Source organism: Myxocyprinus asiaticus, chromosome 50 (assembly GCF_019703515.2).
Source record: "Myxocyprinus asiaticus isolate MX2 ecotype Aquarium Trade chromosome 50, UBuf_Myxa_2, whole genome shotgun sequence".
NCBI lineage: Eukaryota > Metazoa > Chordata > Actinopteri > Cypriniformes > Catostomidae > Myxocyprinus > Myxocyprinus asiaticus.
Window position 1 is genome coordinate 14,604,259 of NC_059393.1, and position 20,597 is coordinate 14,624,855.

At 39.6% G+C, this 20,597-nt stretch overlaps 1 protein-coding gene across 1 annotated transcript in view; it reads right to left on the bottom strand.

The window, feature by feature from the left end:
* The window catches only part of LOC127438655 (protein unc-13 homolog A-like), a 60,608-nt gene extending 40,207 nt beyond the window's left edge, over nucleotides 1–20,401 (bottom strand). The window contains exons 1-13 of the mRNA XM_051694376.1: nucleotides 20,133–20,401; nucleotides 12,858–12,887; nucleotides 12,644–12,743; nucleotides 11,020–11,137; nucleotides 10,374–10,497; nucleotides 10,209–10,279; nucleotides 9,921–9,975; nucleotides 9,199–9,228; nucleotides 8,728–8,923; nucleotides 2,666–3,409; nucleotides 2,465–2,558; nucleotides 1,157–1,203; nucleotides 564–642 (exon numbers count right to left, since the gene is read on the bottom strand). Coding sequence (XP_051550336.1) covers nucleotides 564–642; nucleotides 1,157–1,203; nucleotides 2,465–2,558; nucleotides 2,666–3,409; nucleotides 8,728–8,923; nucleotides 9,199–9,228; nucleotides 9,921–9,975; nucleotides 10,209–10,279; nucleotides 10,374–10,497; nucleotides 11,020–11,137; nucleotides 12,644–12,743; nucleotides 12,858–12,887; nucleotides 20,133–20,154 — 1,710 coding nt within the window. The 5' untranslated portion in view covers nucleotides 20,155–20,401. The remainder of the gene's footprint in view (nucleotides 1–563; nucleotides 643–1,156; nucleotides 1,204–2,464; nucleotides 2,559–2,665; nucleotides 3,410–8,727; nucleotides 8,924–9,198; nucleotides 9,229–9,920; nucleotides 9,976–10,208; nucleotides 10,280–10,373; nucleotides 10,498–11,019; nucleotides 11,138–12,643; nucleotides 12,744–12,857; nucleotides 12,888–20,132) is intronic.
* Between the last annotated feature and the right edge of the window lie 196 nt (nucleotides 20,402–20,597).

Consider the following 20,597-nt stretch of genomic DNA (forward strand, 5'->3'; position numbering starts at 1 on the left):
TTCACAAAAGCATCGCAAGCTTAAGTTGATCGTAGAGACCACTGGCGCCAGTGGTTTCAACTATCTACTTAGGCTTATCTTGCTTTTGGGAAACGCAGCCCAGATTGAGTTTACATGCTAAAACAGACTGTATTAAATAGTCAAACCATTAAGTATAAGTGGAAAAGTTCAACAAGCTCCAGAAGTAGGTTGAAGAGCTGAAACAAGGCTAGTAAGGAATGGAGTCAGCACAGGATGAAATACAGAGTCCAAAATTAATGGGTTTCTGTTGCAGACACTGAAGCATTGGTGGACTTGCTGGACCCATGGAGGCTCATCCGTCTGAAGGCCGAATGGACCTGAGTAATGCTCTAATAATGTCTAACCCTGTAACCGTGACTCAAACAGATGTTCCATAGAAGTTTCTGTGAACTCTTGAGCCTTGACACACTGATGCCTAAAATAACCACACTGATACAAATGGATGGGGCTTCTGAAGAGTTGAGATGGTGATGTTGGGTCCAGCACTACTTCTGTACTGCAGCAGGGCTAGTTATGTACTGAACCATGGGTGTGTGACTCACCAGGTCTCGGACAAACGGGATAGCCTTTCTCTTGCGTAGGTCAGGCATGCTGTCTATGCTGTAGAGAGCACCCCCAGGCCTGAGGATCAAATGGTCAGAGACATTTTGTATTAATATTATTTGATCAAATTTACGATTAGAAGCAAACTAATAGAAAAGTGTTACAATTTTGAAGAATGAGTAAAAGGTTTTCTTGACAGCTCTGAAAGTTCTCTCTGCAAATACATTTAAAATCAACAAGGAGATAGAATATCTAATTCTAGCTTATAAATATGTAATTGATTACAATAAGTCTGTACTCTCCAATTTATCTAGTCCAATTTAACTAATTTATATCTAATTAATCTAATTTACATAGCTAGCTTGCGAACATTTTTTAATGGGAAAATGCAACAATGCTTATTTTAAGTATTTTTCAATATTTTTTAAAAAGTTCCCTGAAAGGATACATATTTACCATGTGAAAGTTTACATATGGAAGATTTTATGTGTTTGCTTCTCTGCAACATGTCTTTCTTATTGTATTGGTAATGTGCTTAATATTTTTCTAAACCATAACGTTTGAATAACTCTGGGCTGCTTGTGACACTTACCCTGCTTGCAAAAAGAGTGATGCAAGTCCAGGAGTCTCGCCTCGAGCCTACGGACAACAGGGATTGACAGCAGGGTCAGTAGCAGAGCTTCACATATTTCCATGTCATTCGTCCACTAAACCATATTAAACTGCTCTTTAATGTCTTTTTAAACCTCACAATGTTATTTCAGTGGTATGATTTCTATTGCAGAAAAAAGGCCATTGTTTGCTTTGATTGGAGCCAGAAGGAGCCTGCAGCCTGTGTCTGCCGAACTCATTGATGTCAACTGCAGGCCTTACTCATAAGACTGGATTTGCTGGACATATTTATCTCCATCATCATTATTCTGTCATAACAACTCCATGTGTATCTCAGAGGAAGTGCGCTGTGGCCATCCATCAGGAAAATGTGTTTACCTCGGAACCACACATAGCCACACCCACCTTTCAGACTGCTCATCCAGCTTCGGCAAAGCAGGGAAAAGCGTGACAATCGCTATGGCAATGACAAAAAACTGAAAGAAAAAACACAAAAAACAAAAACAAATGGGGTAGAACAAAAAAGGTGCAAGGCACGAAATCTCAAAATAAAAACTTGTTTTAAAAACATACGTAACAGTAAAATGAAAAATAACTTAAATAAAAGACAAATAGAAAAACAAGTATGAAGAACACAGGCAAGAAAAAGGATGAAAACTGAAGCAGAACTAACCACAGAATAATGACTCCATGATGTGCAACAGAATGGACCTAAGGTGCCAAAATGTAGTTTTGAAGGTGCATTAAGTATTTTTTCCTACTTAAACATGTTTAACACTAGTACTTAGTAGGCAAAGATGTTTAATACTGTACACTCACATGAGAGGAAGACTTAGTTGACATCAGTGGGCTATAAAAAGCTTATTTTACATAAGGGTGGTCCTCCCTCATCATACTGGTCATTATGAGATGAAAGTTGAATACCACTCACTTGGTACCTCCCAATTATGGGACACTTTCGGTTTCATTATAAATTAATTATTGGGTAACATATACGGCTATGAACAGGGTGTTTCCACAATGGCATCAGTAAACAGAAAACTTTTGCGTGATGTTGCCTCCACACCTACAGTTGTCAGCATAAAGTCCAAGACCACTGTTGTACAGGTTGAATAAAAAGAGGCAGCAAAACATAACCATGTTTCTTACTTACTATCCCTTTAAAGGATTCTACAAGGTTTAATAACTTTGCATATGCCTGATCCTCACATTTAGGATCTTAGCAGTTTCTTAATTAATACAAAGGAAACCAGAAATCAGAACACATACAACTTCAGTCTTCACATACCTCCTGCAGCTGAAGGCGAACCCTGTTGAACAGTCGTAGCCAGTTGGCTTTGGCCCTTACTGCAGGGTCCACGGATGGCTTCTGCTTGGGTGTGCTAGGAAAAGATGTGAAAGTTATTGGATGTAACTTACATCCAGCAATAATTTAGGAAAGACAGTCCAAGTCCAAGCCTCCAAGGACTTTACAGCACATGGCGCTTACCTCTCAGGAAGAGCCTCTTTCTTCTCTTGCTCTGCTTCAGGTGGGACCTCGCTGGAGGTGGGCGATGGTTCCTCTGTATGCTTGCCTGCAGGCAATGGTACCTTCTCTGCTGGAGCAAAAGGCTCAGAGTCCCGTGGTGGGGTCAAGGTACGTGGTACTTTGGCAAAGACATCATCTGGCTGCTGTGTGGCCGGGGACTCTCTCTTGGGATCCATAGTCTGGAACTGTGGCTGGGATTGCGGGGGTTGTTGCTGGTGCATAGAAGCCTGTTTCTCAAGTGGTGGTCGGCTGGTGGGGGCCTCAGGGACCAATGCTGGGGCAGTGTTGGTTGGAGTCGGGGTGTAGGGTGGCTCCTGCTCTTCGCTGAGAGTACCGTCCAATAGGTAAAGGCCTTTGTCATCTTCATACACCATTCCCTCCTCTTCTTCTTCATAGGGATACTCGCCTTCCTCCTGTTCATAGATCTGTCCCTTTTTTTCGTTGTAGAGCGCTCCCTCTTTGCCTCCATCTTTGTTAAACTCCCCGTCATCGCTGTAGACACCCTGTGGCTCATCTGGGTCCCAAGCGGGTGAGTCTTTACCGAAGCTAACAGAGGAATGGCAGGAGTGGTACGAGTCGTTCTCGTCATAAAACTCTCCAAAACCACAGAAACTCTCGCTGTCCTCGGGGCCGAACTCTTCACTGAGCTGGGAGGTGCCACGGCTCAGCTCACCTGAGGAGGCGTAGTGACTACTGCCGGTTGGGCTGTGGAAGTAAAGAGTCGGCAGTTATATATAAGCAAGGGAGAACCAAGATGGGCAACTGCTGAAATACAGGTTTATGGGCCATAACATGAGAGCTTGAGGCGAAGAAAGAGGGAACAACCAACCACAGAGGAAAATTAAACACTTGTCATGTTGTGATGTGCATAAGTGTGTATTTATTTAAATAAATGTATGAGTGCTGAGTGCAGGTAAGGTGAGCAAAATCAAGACAAGGGCCTGAGCCTCATTTAAGGGAGCAGATTGGGAAAAACACACATTAACATAAGGACTCAAAAGAGACGTTTCACAATCTCAGAGACCACATAAAATGAAGTAAAATAAAACGACAGTGGGAAGAGCAATCAGTGATAACAAATTCATCCAGGTGGAAGCAAAAAAGTAAGGCCCTTTGGAGAGAGATAGAGAGAAGAGGAAACTGAAGGAGAGGGACAGAAAATGAGCTGACAGAAAAATTGAGGCAGCTTCTTTCTCATGACACCTTAAACAAAGGCTATTTATCCTTGCTGATGAATGAGCCAATTAGGTGGAGAGAGATTTAGAGAATACTGCCACACACTGACACACACATACGCTCATATTTCCACATTAATGATTATGGGACGTAAGGTTTAGTAATGCATGACAAATCAGAAATGAAAGAGACGGGGTGTGTAACAGGCCATTAGCCAAAGAGACATCTGAGTTTCAGATTGCAGGAAATATGAGAGCCATACACAATTACACATACAATTACACTTCTGTCAAGCCTTTCCGCCAGTTAACCATATATCCTCATCATGTTTTCTCACCCTCTAACACACAAGGCTGTGTCCGAAAGCTGATAAATGCTGCTTTCAAAGCTGTACATAGAGGTAGAAAGTCATCAAGGCATATCCGAATTCATTATTTGTGTCACATCCTGTCTACACAATTTTTTTGCATGTGGTTCAGTGGTTAGGCATGAAGGAGCAGTTGTAAGCAGTTAATCTATTTATAAATGTGATTATTTATAAATGTAATTAGTAACTTACGAAGCCATTTCTACACAGAAATACAATTTTTAATTATTTGATATTTGTTTGTTTTTGTCTAAAGCTCACTTGAAATTGTTCTTGATCATTAGACATCATGTTATGGTACATGGAAAATCCAGAGGCACCTTCATACAGAAATGCTGCATGTTAAGTCACTGACTGACAATGAAGCAATGTGACAAGGCAGCTACATTGGGTTTCGGACACAGCCATAAACACACCAGGTATTTCCTGTAACACATTTCTGCATCTCTCAGAAAGAGAATAACATTGAATCCCTAAGACACTGAGGAATTTAATCACATTTCCTGGTCTTTGTCATAGCTATTTACATGGTCCTGCCTGCTGCCTACACAGAGCATAGTGTGTCTAAAGGCTATGTAATTAGTACACGCTAAGCGTACAGAATTACAACCTTATTCTCTAACTCTGTCAGGCAAATAACAGACTTCACAAAATCAAAAACAAAAAGGACTGTTTTTTCCAAACCCAGTGGACCACTGGTAATTGCGCCAAATTCCACTTACACAGTACGAAAGATACAAGAAAAAGCCAGTGACATGAACGGGTCAGTTACCTAATTACATATAAGCAGCCATTAACAGGTAGACAGCACTCATGATAGAGGTACAAAGATGCAAATACAAAGAAGTATAGATACAATGTATATACAGTTCTGGAAAAAATTAAGAGACCACTGCAAAATTATCAGTTTCTCTGGATTTACTATTTATAGGTATGTGTTTGAGTAAAATGAACATTTTTGTTTTATTCTATAAAGTACTGACAACATTTCTCCCAAATTCCAAATAAAAATATTGTCATTTAGAGCATTTATTTGCAGAAAATGACATCTGGTCAAAATAACAAAAAAGGTGCAGTGTTTTCAGACCTCGAATAATGTAAAGAAAACAAGTTAACATTCATTTATAAACAGCACAATACTAATGTTTTAACTTAGGAAGAGTTCAGAAAACAATATTTGGTGGAATAACCCTGATTTTCAATCACAGCTTTCATGCGTCTCGGCATGCTCTCTACCAGTCTTCCACATTGCTGTTGGGTGACTTTATGCCACTCCTGGTGCAAAAATTCAAGCAGCTCGGCTTTGTTTGATGGTTTGTGGCCATCCATCCTCCTCTTGATCATATTCCATCTTCCTCTTGATCTGGAGGTGCTTCAGCAAGGCTGGAATCGGTCAGATTCGTCTTTGTGAAGGATGCATGAATCAAGCCACATACAAGGTTATCCTGGAAGAAAACTTGCTTCCTTCTGCTCTAACAATGTTCCCCAACTCTGAGGATTGGTTTTTCCAGCAGGACAATGCTCCATGCCACACAGCCAGGTCAATCAATGTGTGGATGGAGGACCACCGGATCAAGACCCTGTCATGGCCAGCCCAATCTCCAGACCTGAACCCCATTGAAAACCTCTGGAATGTGATCAAGAGGAAGATGGATAGTCACAAGTCATCAAACAAAGCCGAGCTGCTTGAACCCAACAGCAATGTGAAAGACTCGTAGAGAGCATGCCAAGACGCATGAAAGCTATGATTAAAAATCAGGGTTATTCCACCAAATATTGATTTCTGAACTCTTCTGAAGTTAAAACATTAGTAATGTGTTGTTTAAAAATTTATATGAACTTGTTTTCTTTGCATTATTTGAGGTCTGAAAACACTGCATGTTTTTTGTTATTTTGACCAGTTGTCATTTTCTGCAAATAAATTCTCTAAATGACAATATTTTTAATTGGAATTTGGAAGAAATATTGTTAGTACTTTATAGAATAAAACAAAAATGTTCATTTTACTCAAACACATACTTATAAATAGTAAATCCAGAGGAACTGATAATTTTGCAGTGGTCTCTTAATTTTTTCCAGAGCTGTATATATATATATATATATATATATATATATATATATATATACACACACACACACACACACACACACACACACACACACACACACAAACACACACACACAAACACACACACACACACACACACTGGCGGCCAAAGGTTTGGAATAATGTACAGATTTTGCTCTTATGGAAAGAAATTGGTACTTTTATTCACCAAAGTGGCATTTAACTGAGCACAATGTATAGTCAGGACATTAATAATGTCAAAAATTACTATTTCAATTTGAATTTTTTTTTTTAGAACTTCTTAAACTACTTAAAAGAGTTCTCATCAAAAAATCCTCCACGTGCAGCAATGACAGCTTTGCAGATCCTTGGCATTCTAGCTGTCAGTTTGTCTAGATACTCAGGTGACATTTCACCCCACACTTCCTGTAGCACTTGCCATAGATGTGGCTGTCTTGTTGGGCACTTCTCACGCACCTTACAGTCTAGCTGATCACACAAAAGCTCAATGGAGTTAAGATCCATAACACTCTTTTCCAATTATCTGTTGTCCAATGTCTGTGTTTCTTCTCTTTACTGTTGTACATGAAACTGGTGTTGAGCGGGTAGAATTCAATGAAGCTGTCAGCTGAGGACATGTGAGGTGTCTATTTCTTAAACTAGAGACTCTGATGTACTTATCCTCTTGTTTAGTACATCTGGCCTTCCACTTCTCTTTCTGTCCTTGTTAGAGTCAGTTGCCCTTTGTCTTTGAAGACTGTAGTGTACACCTTTGTATGAAATCTTCAGTTTTTTGGCCATTTCAAGCATTGTATAACCTTCATTCCTCAAAGCAATTATTGACTGATGAATTTCTAGAGAAAGCTGTTTCTTTTTTGCCATTTTTGACCTAATATTGACCTTAAGACATGCCAGTCTATTGCATACTGTGGCAACTCAAAAACAAAAACAAATACAAAGTTAAGCTTCATTTAATGAACCAAATAGCTTTCAGCTGTGTTTAATATAATGGCAAGTGATTTTCTAGTGCCAAATTAGCAATTTAGCATGATTACTCAAGGATAAGGTGTTGGAGTTATGGCTGCTGTAAATGGGGCCTGTCTAGATTTGATCAAAAATGACTTTTTTCAAATAGCGATGGTGCTGTTTTTTACATCTGTATTGTTCTGACTATACTTTGTGATAAGTTGAATGCCACTCTGGTGAATTAAATACCAATTTCCTTCCGAAACAGCAAAATCTGTACATTATTCCAAACTTTTGGCCGCCAGTCTGTATATATATATATATATATCAATAGATCATGTATGTAAAAGAAGGACTTGTGCACATGCATGACAAGCACAGCGAGGACCACAGGAACAGACATGTCCAATTCCATGACATCATCACAGCGGGACGGAATCACAGGCTGGAGCAGGAAGAAGAGCAGGAGAAGTCAGTGGAAGAGGGTGGAGGTGTAGGAGCTATGGAGACCCACCTATCAGAGAGCGAGTGCCTACTGTCTAAGGAGTACTGGCGGCTGGTCCGCCTGCTCGAGCCAGAAGCCGAATCGAGATCGCTGCGGCCGTTGGTGGCGGAGTCTAAACTATCATAGCGTCTGGTGGAAGGGAAGGGGATGGGGGAGGCAGGAAGAGGAGGAGCATGAGTAATGTCTTTTTAATTTGTTTTTCATCTCACCTCTTAGGTCACAATGGACGGAACATGACCTAACCCAAGTCACTGGTTAACCAAGCTTCTTAGAGATTCATATCAAAAGCATCATTGTGGAATTAGGATCCCCATCCATTGGCCAGACTTTAAGGATTCAAGAGGCTTTGAAAGAGGCCCTGTCCCAAATGACACAATTGATGGGCACTTGCGGTCTCAAAGTCCACGAGACCATAAGATTGTCATTTTTGGTTTCAGAATGATGCCCACGAGCACTGGATTTTACAGCAAACTATTACCAACACTCCATGCGGCAAAGAGTAGACTCAGAGGAAGACTGTAAGGTTAAGGGTGCCATATGGGACAGGGCCAGAGTCTCAGAGCACAGAGTCTCCATGATGCACTAATCCAAGCATGCAATGCAAGAATGTTGGAATACCACTGTAGTAAGACAAATATATAGGAAATAAAAGCTTGTTTTGAGTCTAACTGGGCCAAAATGAGCAATGGCGAGAAATGCTGCATTCAAAGTGGCACCAGTGTGGCTCCAAACACATGAAGTGTATACAAGTGCTCTTCCAAGGCTTGTATACAGTGACCAATGCATAGGAATAAATACAGAGGAAAGTCACGCACACACTGTAAATTACTACCAATTAATATATGCTAAAGTCATAAAGACTAGCATTAGCAACTATACTATGCCCAGAAATGGGGAAGTGAGCACTACTATGCATGAAAGGGAGCTCTGCTGTAATTTACCTAATTGCTCTCTGGTTATCATAGTCGTAGTCCTGCATATCGTTGTAGCTGGAGCCATGGTGCATGTGTCGGATGGGGTACTGGTGCATGGATGCATTGGGCTGAGAGGTGGTGTAGTATGGAGGTGGGATGCTGTTACTGGTTTCGCTGCGGTAATCGCTGTCTCGATCATCCACAGCACTGTCTGGATCATCATCTGAAGAAGACACACCCACATTAGATGTGTAAGATTTACAGAAACTATTAATGGTGTATGTGCAGAAGTTCTATATACTTTAAGATTAACCCTATCCCTAACCCTTAAGCATAACCCTAACCCAAAAATTTAATTGGATGATATGAATATTTTTCAGTGATTAAAAAGATGCTGATGTGATGTCCTACTTCAGTAAATCATGTTACTTCCACCAGTAATCATTCATCGTCGTCTGATTATTTTTTTCAAACCCGTAAACCATAAAATGTACTTACTCTGCTGGTCCCCCCATAGACTCCAGTTACCTATAAGAAAAATAAGTCAACACCAAAATTAGAAGTGGGCCATGAAGTCAGTGATGAAAATATACTTTTGTGTGTACATGCCTTTGTGTGACCATGAACAAACAGCTTGGTATACATCTGGGATTTCAAACTGTACCAGGTGTGACATCGGCATAACTTTTGGTGTTGGCAAAGTGAAAGAGTGACCTTGCCCATGCAGGCTGAGCGCTCTGCATGCTGATTTATTTCCATACACACCTCCACCTGCACTTCTTTATGACTTATTATTTTTATTTGATTTGCCCCAGACATGTTTTTTTTGTGTGCAAAATGTAAATAAATAACTAAACAAATAAATATTTTCAACACAAATATTTGCCTTTTTTCTTGTTTATTTTATGGATTTGGTTGTGTCCAGGACAAGAAGTCTGGGATCTGAACACAGGACTTCTTGTAACATTAATAAGAAAACATCTGGCAGCAGTGACGACCCACTCCTTATCCCACCCAGATATAGCTGAGATATAGATGAATATTGTCCAGGAAATATCTGTGCGCCATGATGGTAGGCCATTCATTAATTTCTCAGAGACAAAACAGTCTCATTTTGGACCGGCTGATCTGTTCTCTAATGATGTTTTGTACATATCTACCGACCAAGGGGCCTTGTAATTTACTGTAAATGTACAAGTGTGTATTAGTTGAGAGCTCACAGCACTGTGTTGATGGCATTGGAAGTGGTCTCTCGTGCTCCTCCTGGTATGTATACTGCAAAATGAGCAAACACAGGAAGGACTGAGTATGGCACGACAATTCAGAACACATGAAAGACTTCATTTTAATGGGTCAGTAGTTCAGGTGAGGGGAAGCCAAATAAAATACGTTGTTGAGGCTTCAGGTCTGACAGACCAACAGACTCACTAAATTGAGGCATGTCCTGGCCCTGGGCTCAGGGGTGTACTGTAAACACAACAAGAATGGAGTTGAATGAGGTTACTCACATCTTGGTCCCTCATGGCATTGAGCTGTTCCAATTTCTTGGCCCAGTATCGAGCCTCCTCTTCCGGTATATCTGGAAGGTATGAAAGCCATTGGTGAGCAACAGAACTCAGTACAATTCAGGCCAGATTCCTGAAATGGAAGAATGCTGTGAACAACAAGGTCACCTAATGGCAGCTCGAATCGTGTGTCCAAAAGCACTCGATGGAAGGTGGGATCTTTCGTGCCACAGATCTCATTCTCGGCCATGATGACCTGGGAGTCTAAAGTCAGCCATTGACCTGGCCCTTCCTACAACATAAGAGAAATAGATGCAGCATTTATGTCTGCCATCAGGGACATTCAATTTGCTTGCATTCTGGCAATCATCAAAATCTCTTCTACTATTAATCATAAAAGCTAAATAACTGATAAACATAACTCCAAATTTGAAGTTTGAATGCTCCAAAGTTGAATATTGAGCTGTCCTATTGTGTTCTTTAGTAGATAAAAGCAAGTTTATCTAGGTGTGCTGTCCTTGCAAATTATCATGATGTCGTTCTAAGGCCACATTGTGGAAACATTTCCCATTGGCCAGTCGTGCGACATAGAAAACCTTCAACCATCATTATGTATGTTTAAACCGTAAGTCATTTTAAAGAACTGTAACATTTACCGTTTATTCAAGACAAAGTCTGGAAGGAAATAGAGGATGAAACATTTTAGCAATGAGAGCCAATGGCAGGCATCAGCTAAAGATCTCTACATATATCTCTACACAGGGTAAGAAAAGCTGCAAGCTGTTGGGGGCCAGGCAGACCATCTGGGCTGTACCTCGTTTGACTGTCGAATGCTGCTCAAAGGAATCCACAATGTGCCAACCATGGTGTCCCATATCAGTCCTTTGTTCCATACCTCCACTGTCAGGCCCAGATCCAGCCTGTTAATCTCACTGGAAGAGGGAACGAAGGATAAAATTAAGAGGGAAAGATGGACAAAGAGATTCCTATATTGCATGACCAAAATAATTCAAGACTTCTACAAAAACCAGCACTGTGACATACAGGTATCACGCCATCACCAGGTAATAAACTCTGCTCATAACATTTCCGAATTAAGATGCCCAAGGCAAAAGTTACTAGAATGAAATTCAAGAAATAAAACTTGCAAATTTCAGCATCACTCAGTAGTATCATCTAGATTAAGCAGGCTGAAAAACCAGACTCCAGAGAATACAGAAGGAAAATAAATTAATACATTTAACAGGGGAACTATATTAATGCAAAAACGAACAAACAAAAAATACAAGAAATATCAAGTGGGTGCAAACTGAAACCATGCCTCCTGTGCTTTGGGCATTTCCAGTAACACTACAAGTGAGGCTCCACAGGACCACAGTCTCTAAGCTGCATCAAATCCTAATAATAGCCTCAGTTTGGTATCAAAACCAATCCCTCTCACTGACTACAGGGGCTAATCTTGGTGATGGTGAAATGGTAGTGCAATGCTAGACATAGCACAGAGAGATAAAGAAGAGCTAAAGCAGATCTGAAGAGCGAATTAATCATTTGGCAAATAGTTGTTTTCAGATGAAGGTGGCAAGAATTCTTCAGTGTCGACCAGATGCTTTTGAATTGTCTTCTCTAGCATTCTTTCTTGTGCATGTTAAAAAGCTATCAGTGTCTCAAAAGCTTCTAAATGTATATTTTAGACATTTAATTAGTCACTAGACTTTTTGAGGGGTGCTTGCCCGTGCAAAACTTGCCACCAAAATGCCAGGGTGTTTCTATGCAGTTACTTAGGTTACTGAGTGGTTTACAGAGCATTGCTCTGCAGTTGGTAGGGTATTGCTTGGTAGTTGCTAGGGTGTTATTGGTGGTTGCTAGGTGGTTGCTTTCTGGTAGAAGTCAAAATTGTCCACCCCCAAGTTTCCAGCTTAAATTACTTAGAAAAGTCCAATTGCTTAAAAAAATAAAAGTGCAATTTTCATCAACAAGCCACACAATTTGAGGTATGTTTATTTCAACTCTATCAATTATCTTGAGTTGAAAAAAATTCAGGTTTTCTTGCAGTCAATGCTAGGCAACGTCTGGGCCCTTGAGGGTGAAAACCATTAGGGGTACTACCCGCCTGCAACTACTTAGGGGATACCATCTGTTACATGAGAACAGAAACAACCCCTTCTTCAAGGGTCTTATCAGCTCAGTCTTGAGTTTTGTGCTGACATAATATTAATATTTGGATTAATGGCACAAACATTTGAAAATAACTCTATCTCTCCCTTTGAGTACAGAGGTTTGTAACTCCCAGACTAATACCAGAACATAAGACAAGTATGTACAACAGGACTGTGCTAGCATTGCACTGACCAAGCATTCACATCTGCGTTTGCATACTTAGGTAGAGTATGTTTCCGGCCAAACTTATTTATTGTAATAGGGAAGGAAGAAGAACTCACAACATGAAGTCCTGTTCCCAACATGGCTGACTGCCTCGCACAGCGATGGTGGTGCTTTTCACATTCTGAACCTTCAGTGACACGTAGGTGTTGAATTTCTCTGCATAGAAGAAATTGTGTATTTACTACATAGCTCATGGGAACACACTTGCTTAAACCACAATAGACAGGCTATATGTGTAGAAAGCTAGTTACAGAGAGACTTCAAAATTACCTTGCGGTCCATCGAGCTTGGCTTTTTTTACTGTAATAGAGAGAGACGTGCATGTAAATAAGTGATAAAAATAGGTATTAAAAATAATCACACTTTACATATCAGGCGGCTCATTTGAGATTCAATGTCAGCATATTTGCATTTTTGCAAGAGGAATTCCTCGAGGCTCTAGACTCAAATTTACCATAATTTATTTTCTGACGAGGAGAGAGTTGAATATGATCCACTCAATACTCTGAGTAGGCTTTGTTAAGTAATAGGGAGTTAGAAACAAATAAAATCAGTATATTTAATTATTCATGAACTTTCTAAAAGTTATAAGCTATCCCGTAGGGATGGCAGTCTCATAACCTTACTTTTACTAACAAACAAGGACCACAGTACTGCTGTGATTTAGTAAAATGGTATATATAAACATTAAGTGACCGTGGCAAAATGTTTGCTAAACCAAATTACAGTATGTGCCTTATTACACGTTTGGCTGCATATGTCCAGCGGGGTGCACTAAAAGCAAGTAAAATTGGTATCTTAATCAGACAAGGTTTTTAAGGTTAATAGTTATCTAAAATCAAATGAAAGCTAGACACAAAACAGACATCCTTACCCTTAACCAATGCCTAAACCTAACCGATAGTGTCCAAAAACAAAAATAAGAATCAAAAGCACATTTTCTGCAGCAACCACGTCATTTCATGTCGCTTCTAAGACACTCTCGTCTCACATGTAAGCTTGTGTGTTTGACTGGTCTCAAACCGCGAACTTCCTAGTCCAAAGTCCAACACTCTATGAAGTGAGCTACCACACAAGCTAAACACATTGGAATAAGTGTGTAAATGTAGGTGAGTCTGTAATACAAGTGTTAAAAAGTATAATTTTTCAAATAATGTGTTTTAGTGTTTCGATATCGTAACATAGCAGACAGTGAGAGCGAAAAATACGTTTATAAAGTCATATTCAGCCATTGCAGTCATGATTTGTGTGAAAGTGAATAAAACACACAGCGCCTCTAGTGTTGATTTCACCTGGAAACTGCAGCGAAACTTAGAATTCGGCATATAACAGTCAGTTTGCAGAAATGTAGTTACTGTATCGTAATGTTTATTCAATGAGACTAGGTTGACCATTTGATACCATCACTGTACCATGGGATCTCCACAAAACTTTTTTGTTGGTAAAGAGAAATACATATAAAAACCTGATTGTAAAGGTATAGCACATCAATCAATGCTATATGTCTCAGTATAGATATAGATATAAAAAGATTCTCAGTTCAGATTATGAATAATATTAGACTGGCTATGAAACTGCACAGAGGAGGTTTATAAGGCTAAAGTGCCAGTCACTGTCAGCTGCTTTGGATAAGTCTGAAAAAAACATCCTCAGAATGAGCTCCTTTTTAAAACCACTGTGACGTCAATTGCCCCATTCATAATTCATATTCCCCTATTCAGTCTGGGTAGAAAGCATCCTAGAGTTAAGGGGACCTTAAAATAATTCAGAGCCTTCCACTCTAATCTTTCACAGTCAGCTTTTCTCGATAAATTCAGGGTGGAATTTCAAAGGGCTGAGATACCAGCTCTCTTCTCTCTAAAAAGCTGCTTGCCTGTTGTCACTTTTAACACCTGAGAGCAGCTCTTTTTAAGTAATGCTTAATCCAAAGCATAGGAGTCAGTGGCAGTTAAAAAGACTAATAGTATCACTGACAAACAGCATGGAAATCTTCACATCGCATTTGCTTGTTCACCAACAGACCGGGAATCATACATGAGCTTTCATGCATTACATGAATGCTTGGGTGAGCTTTGAACATCATGCTGGTCAGTGCTGGTTTGGTTCAACTACAACGAAATACTGGGGTTAGACTGTTTGTCAAAATTTATTCATCATGATAGCTCCACATTATCAACCGCTACACCTCTGCTCAAGGTTCCCGCTCACGAATCGCTGCAGCCTCTGCCCACATCTGCCAGGGTTTCCTCTCTCGTGCTCCCACATACCATTCCCTGCCATGTGGCTAGCATGCACGTGTAATGCCTCTCTATCTCTTCTTCTCGCGCTCCATTAATCTCTCTGTGTAGCCAAGTGCGGGAAGTGCGCGCTATATCCTGACACTAAAAATAACCACTTTTGGGTGAATGTGAGTGAATGGGTGGGGGGCTAAAAGCTTGGCATACGGGGATATTAAAACATCGGTCAAAGACAGCTAGGATTGTTTAAAGCAATCCAACGGTGATGAATTTGGCTCTGCAAAGTAACTATCTACATGTTGGAATTTAAGGGAACAAAGTCAGTCTGTCACAAAGAAAGATCGCCGCAAAGGCAATGAAATGTTAGCTCTACTGAATAATATCGATTAAATAGCACAAAAAAGGAAGTCCTTTATGTACTACTGGGTGTGGGCTATTTCGATCATTGGATTCAGTGTTATGTTACGAATGTAAAATCAAATAATTACAAAAATAATGAATTAGGAAGGTCTGTGGTGCAGTTCCACTTATCAATGCATATAGATGGCGAAAGATGATTTTCTTGAAACGCCTCTATAGAAACGTGCATCAATTATACATTGTAATTGTCTTTAGTGTTAACTAAATTCAAAAATACTGTATATTTAGGAGGTTTAATAGCCAATTCCATTACATAATTAATATGAATATAAGGTGTGGTCACTGAGCTTTAATACTTATAGCTCAATACTATAAAACCCAATAAAAGCTCAATAATATAATACTATAATTAATTGGACATTCTGCCGAACACAAAAGTAGATATTTAGCAGAGTGTGCAGGCTGCTCTTTTCCATACAATCAGAGTGAACGGTTACTAGGACTATCAAACTCCAGGACAAAAAGCAAACAAAAACACCATAATCGCTCAAATCTCACTTACGGTTGAGTCTAATTCAAAACGTTCAAACGCATTGCATCACAAACAGCAACAAAACATGCGAGAACCAGCAGAGGGGAATTTCTTCAGTGAATAATGACTTAAATGTTGGTCTATTCCTCACTCAAATCTATCATATAGACTTTGCACAAGAATTGTTCTTTTATTGTGCCTTTTTTTGGGAGCTTGGCAGACACAGAAACCATTCACTTTCATTGTATGGAAAAGATTGGAGGGGACATTCCTCTAAAAATGTACCCTTTTGTGTTTCATAGAAATAAGAAAGTCAAATGGGTATGGAATGACATGGGGGTGATAGAATTTTTCTTTTTGGGTGATATATTTCTTTAGTCTACTGATCTACCGGCCATATTTTGTGTTAGGACAACACGCGTATTTTCATGACAATCTTTTTAGTTTCAGGTGTCTCTGTGCTTTTCTAGTTAACTCCTAAATGCTAAATATCCTTTCATTTTTAACTAGTATGTTGTGCTGACTATCTGCCTATCAAGAATGCTTTTAATATACAAACCAGTTAGAATAGGGCATATAAAAGACACATAAAAATTCACTAAAATAAGGATAAAAGATAGTTATGTAAGAGAAATTCAAGACTTTTAACATCAAAACACATCCAGGGGGAATTAGGCAAGCCTTACTGTACATCTGCTCAGGATACTGAGGCGGGCGCCAAGAATGATGCCAGTCTATGTGACACCTGCCCACACACCCACTGTCACTTTTGGATGCTGGTTGTAAATCCGCTCCCCGTTTAATTACTGAGTGGTGGCAGACATGTCATGGATCAGAATGTCTGTGTGGGATGTCTTCAAAGAAACACTGCATTGGTACAGTATCGGTCAGAATTCTGAGTCTCCGACAACACACCAGTCTAATCTACATGTCATCTTGGGTTAAATGGCAATCAAGAATTGAGCAGGGCATGTAAACACAGCCAAGATGACCATTGATGTGATGAAGGACTGATGGTGTTATATCATTCCGTGCATATGAAAGTCATTCTGCCAATTTTTAGACCAGGGGTTTTCAGCCTTTACAGACCATTAATGTGCACATTTAGAAATAAATATTCAAATATATTGGTACTTGACATGACAGTTCAAGCATTTTCAGCAGTGTCCCTGCTATAATTCATCTAAAATATTCTAAACTACATTTATCCAACTGTAGTATAATGACTATACATGCAGTTTTATGACTTCAAAGTTATACATTTTTCCTTTGAAAAATGCATTTGTCACACTGCAGGGCCATTTAAAATGGGCTAGTAAAGGTAAAAAGGTGATTACAAAAGGCATTAACCGAAATGTGTAATTTCTGCGCCACAAGCATCACCAAGCAACATGATCACACAGAAGGTCGAAATTTTGCTACTGAATGTTCCAGTACCATGAAATCGCCCCCATTCTGCCAAGTTGCCCATTGTACAAAGGTGCCTGGGTTTGTTCCTAGCAGGCAGCAGATGCCCTAACCCCATCCCGATCCCTAATCCAAACCATATGGAGCCTGTAAGGCTGAGTAGCCGGCTAGGAACAACTCGAGGCACCTTTCTCCCACCGTGTGTCGAGTTACAGGTGTGACCGATAGCCTGCTGTGTCAGCAGCATCAGAGACCTAGGTTCTTATCCCGCATTGAAACCAGGAAGTAACAGTCGCATAATTAGTGGCTAACCCAATTTGGAGGTTCCATTTTTCCCCTCTAAAATAAAATGTGTACTCCACTGAAGTTTAGGTTTAGGGTTTGGGGTTTAGGGCATATAGTTAATAAAATATGCATTCCCCTTAACTGTATAGCATCATTTACAACTAAAAACAACTAGCTTTGCAACTTTTCCTCTGTGGAAATTTTACACGGCAACTGGAGCTCACACATGCCCATTCGTTCAAAAACACATCCTGCATCGACCACTGGGGGCAGTAATTAGAATTTCGGTTAACAGACCAAGTTTAGCTCAAGAAATGTCGACCTACTGTCGCCGAATGGACCCTTTTCACAGACTGTGATGACGCGTTTCCGCTTTATTTAGCAGCGTAAATCTAGCAAACTTTTATATATTTGCAATTTTTTTTTTATATTTAGTTTAAATTTATGACATGATACTTTGTATTATTTTTCCCTACTGTTAGTTTTAAAAAAACAAGTTACCACAGATGCGATGCAGTTTCTTATAAAGCTGCTGAGTGACAGTAAAATTGCCATCTTCTCTCTTCTGAATGTCGTAACCATCGTTCTGTTTTTTCCCCACATTATTGTGGAAACATAATAGTGGCATTTTTCTTTTTAAGTTGGAGCAAATGTGAAAGCAAAAATTAGACTTGGCATAGTCACCCATTCACCATTATCGAAGTTTGCCCTGCAATCGTTTACTTCTGCCTTCCAAAACCCGGAAGTGTGAAAAGGGTCCATTCACTGCAAAATAATCTCTGTTTTCAAACATATTGCAGAAAACTTCCCCGTCTACCATTGGTTGTACAAACAGTTAGTCCCAACCCAAACTCACACAATTGGTCGAGACAATGTTGCTGTGCCAGGCAAGAATTTTAACATAGAAAAAAGACTTTTGCACTGCACTGTTTATACATTTTTAAAGAAAATCCTATATTTATGCCCACTTGAACTGAGTAGGACACACAGACAACTGGTTAAACCGGGGCCGTTTACATGACAACGTTTTCAACTAAAAACGGAAAACTTTTTATGCGTTTTGGCTGATCGTTTACACGACAACGGCGTTTTGGGGCCTGAAAACGCAAACTATTGAAAACGGTGCCGTTATTGTCTACGTGTAAACATACAAAAACGCAAATTTGTGAAAACGATGACGTCATGCGCACGCATATTACGTGTTCAGTCTATAGGCATGCGCGCGAGTACTTAAAAACAATGCGCGAGACATTCAAAACTACAATGGCGGACTACAGGACTGTGTTTGTGCTGCTCAAGATTTTGAGTTTATTGACGCTTCTCCATCAAAGTGTAGATTTAAGATCAGTGAAAACTACTAAAAACGCTGTATTATGCATGCCAGGCCAGTAGTTGCCAATGTCACTTTGTAAAGAAACACTATGCACCTGCGCACATAAGCAATCTTGCACAGAGCGGTGAATACAAACAATGAAGATCTACACTTTGCTGGAGAAGTGTCAATAAACTCAAAATCTTGAGCAGCACAAACACAGTCCTGTAGTCCGCCATTGTAGTTTTGAATGTCTCACGCGAATGCCTATAGATTGAACACGTAATACGCATGCGCATGACATCATCGTTTTCAAAAATTAGTGTTTTTTTATGTTTACACGGAGACGATAAGGGCATTTTTTTCAAAAACTTGCACTTTGAAACCCGTTTTCAAAAGTTTGCGTTTTCAGGCCCCAAAACGCCATTGTCGTGTAAACGAACATAAAACGTTTTCCGTTTTTAGTTGAAAACGTTGTCGTGTAAACGGCCTTAGACCCAAACCATTTTTTATTTTATTTATTTATTTTTTCCCCTGAAAATTTCGATTAGGTTCTTGTATGTTTTTTTATCTGATCTTTTTGAACACTTGCTTAGATAAAATGTAGATGGGCATGAGGTTCTACATATAAAAAAGACATATTTGTGAAGGCTTTGTGTAATGTTAACTTGCCAAGAATGTTTTGAACTTGTTCTATGCCCTTTCATCATTCTACTGTAAACACAGTTATAAATAGATGTATCATACTTCAAAGCAGGTCCCATGCAAGCAGGACATCAAACTAAAGCCAATATCATGGGAACACACCCCTGAATTTTACCAGCATTGACTGTATGGAGTTTAGTATTATACTAGAAGGATCCCACACACTGATCTCGCTTTGCAAGTCCTTTCTAGTGCCTTTCTATTAACAAACAGCACATTTTATAATAATAAAGCAATACAGGCTGTCAATAGTAGCTATACAAGCTATAATAGTATAATTACACTGAGGGGGCACTCCTTCCACCTCAACTGCTCAATCTGCGTGACATTCCCAAACCGTAATTCCTACAGTTCAGTTACTGTTAAATGAACATAAACCAATAATAATGTCAAAATGCACTGGAGATAAATAAATAAATAAAAATCGAATATATACACCATTATTGATCCGTGATCAGACGGGAAGAGGTGCGCGCGCGTCAAAACTACCATGAATTTTAATCCAATTTTATTTTAGGTGTTTTGTAAATAATAATAATAATAATAATAATAATAATAATAGTAATAGTAATAATAATAAAAACACAAAATGGAATGACATCCCTTAATATGATTAAATATAATGCATGCATATAATGTAAGAATACTATATCCAACAGCTGGCTGTCATTACAGTAATGCATCCATGCACGAAATAATGCACTTACCTCCAACACACAGCAGTGACATCTCTTAATATGATTATGATCGGCTTCAGTTATTATAATCGACGCCCTGTTGCTTTGGTTTAGAAAACTAAACAGTTATTGAGAAGATTTCTGATATTATGTTGCAAAACATATAAAAAATAATAACGCTAATGTTCCGACTCTTCCAGACAATTCAATACGAGGGTGTTTTTCGGTCACCCTACCCGTACAGATCGCTGTTAATCGTGCGTTGTGATTATTAGCGCTGTTTGTTCAGCCGCTCGTAACGCGACGCACAACCATCTTGTTCATCACCGCCGCCGCGAGGAAAGCTACTACAGTGACGTCACGGCCCGAGCTGTGCACGCGAGCGATGCTCTGGAAGCCCCAGAGAGCACGCGGATGCCTCTCCCTCATCTTCAGAAGAACCTTCCCAAAGTGTGCAAGGCATTTGTATCAATTGGTGTTCATTAAGATGTGCGC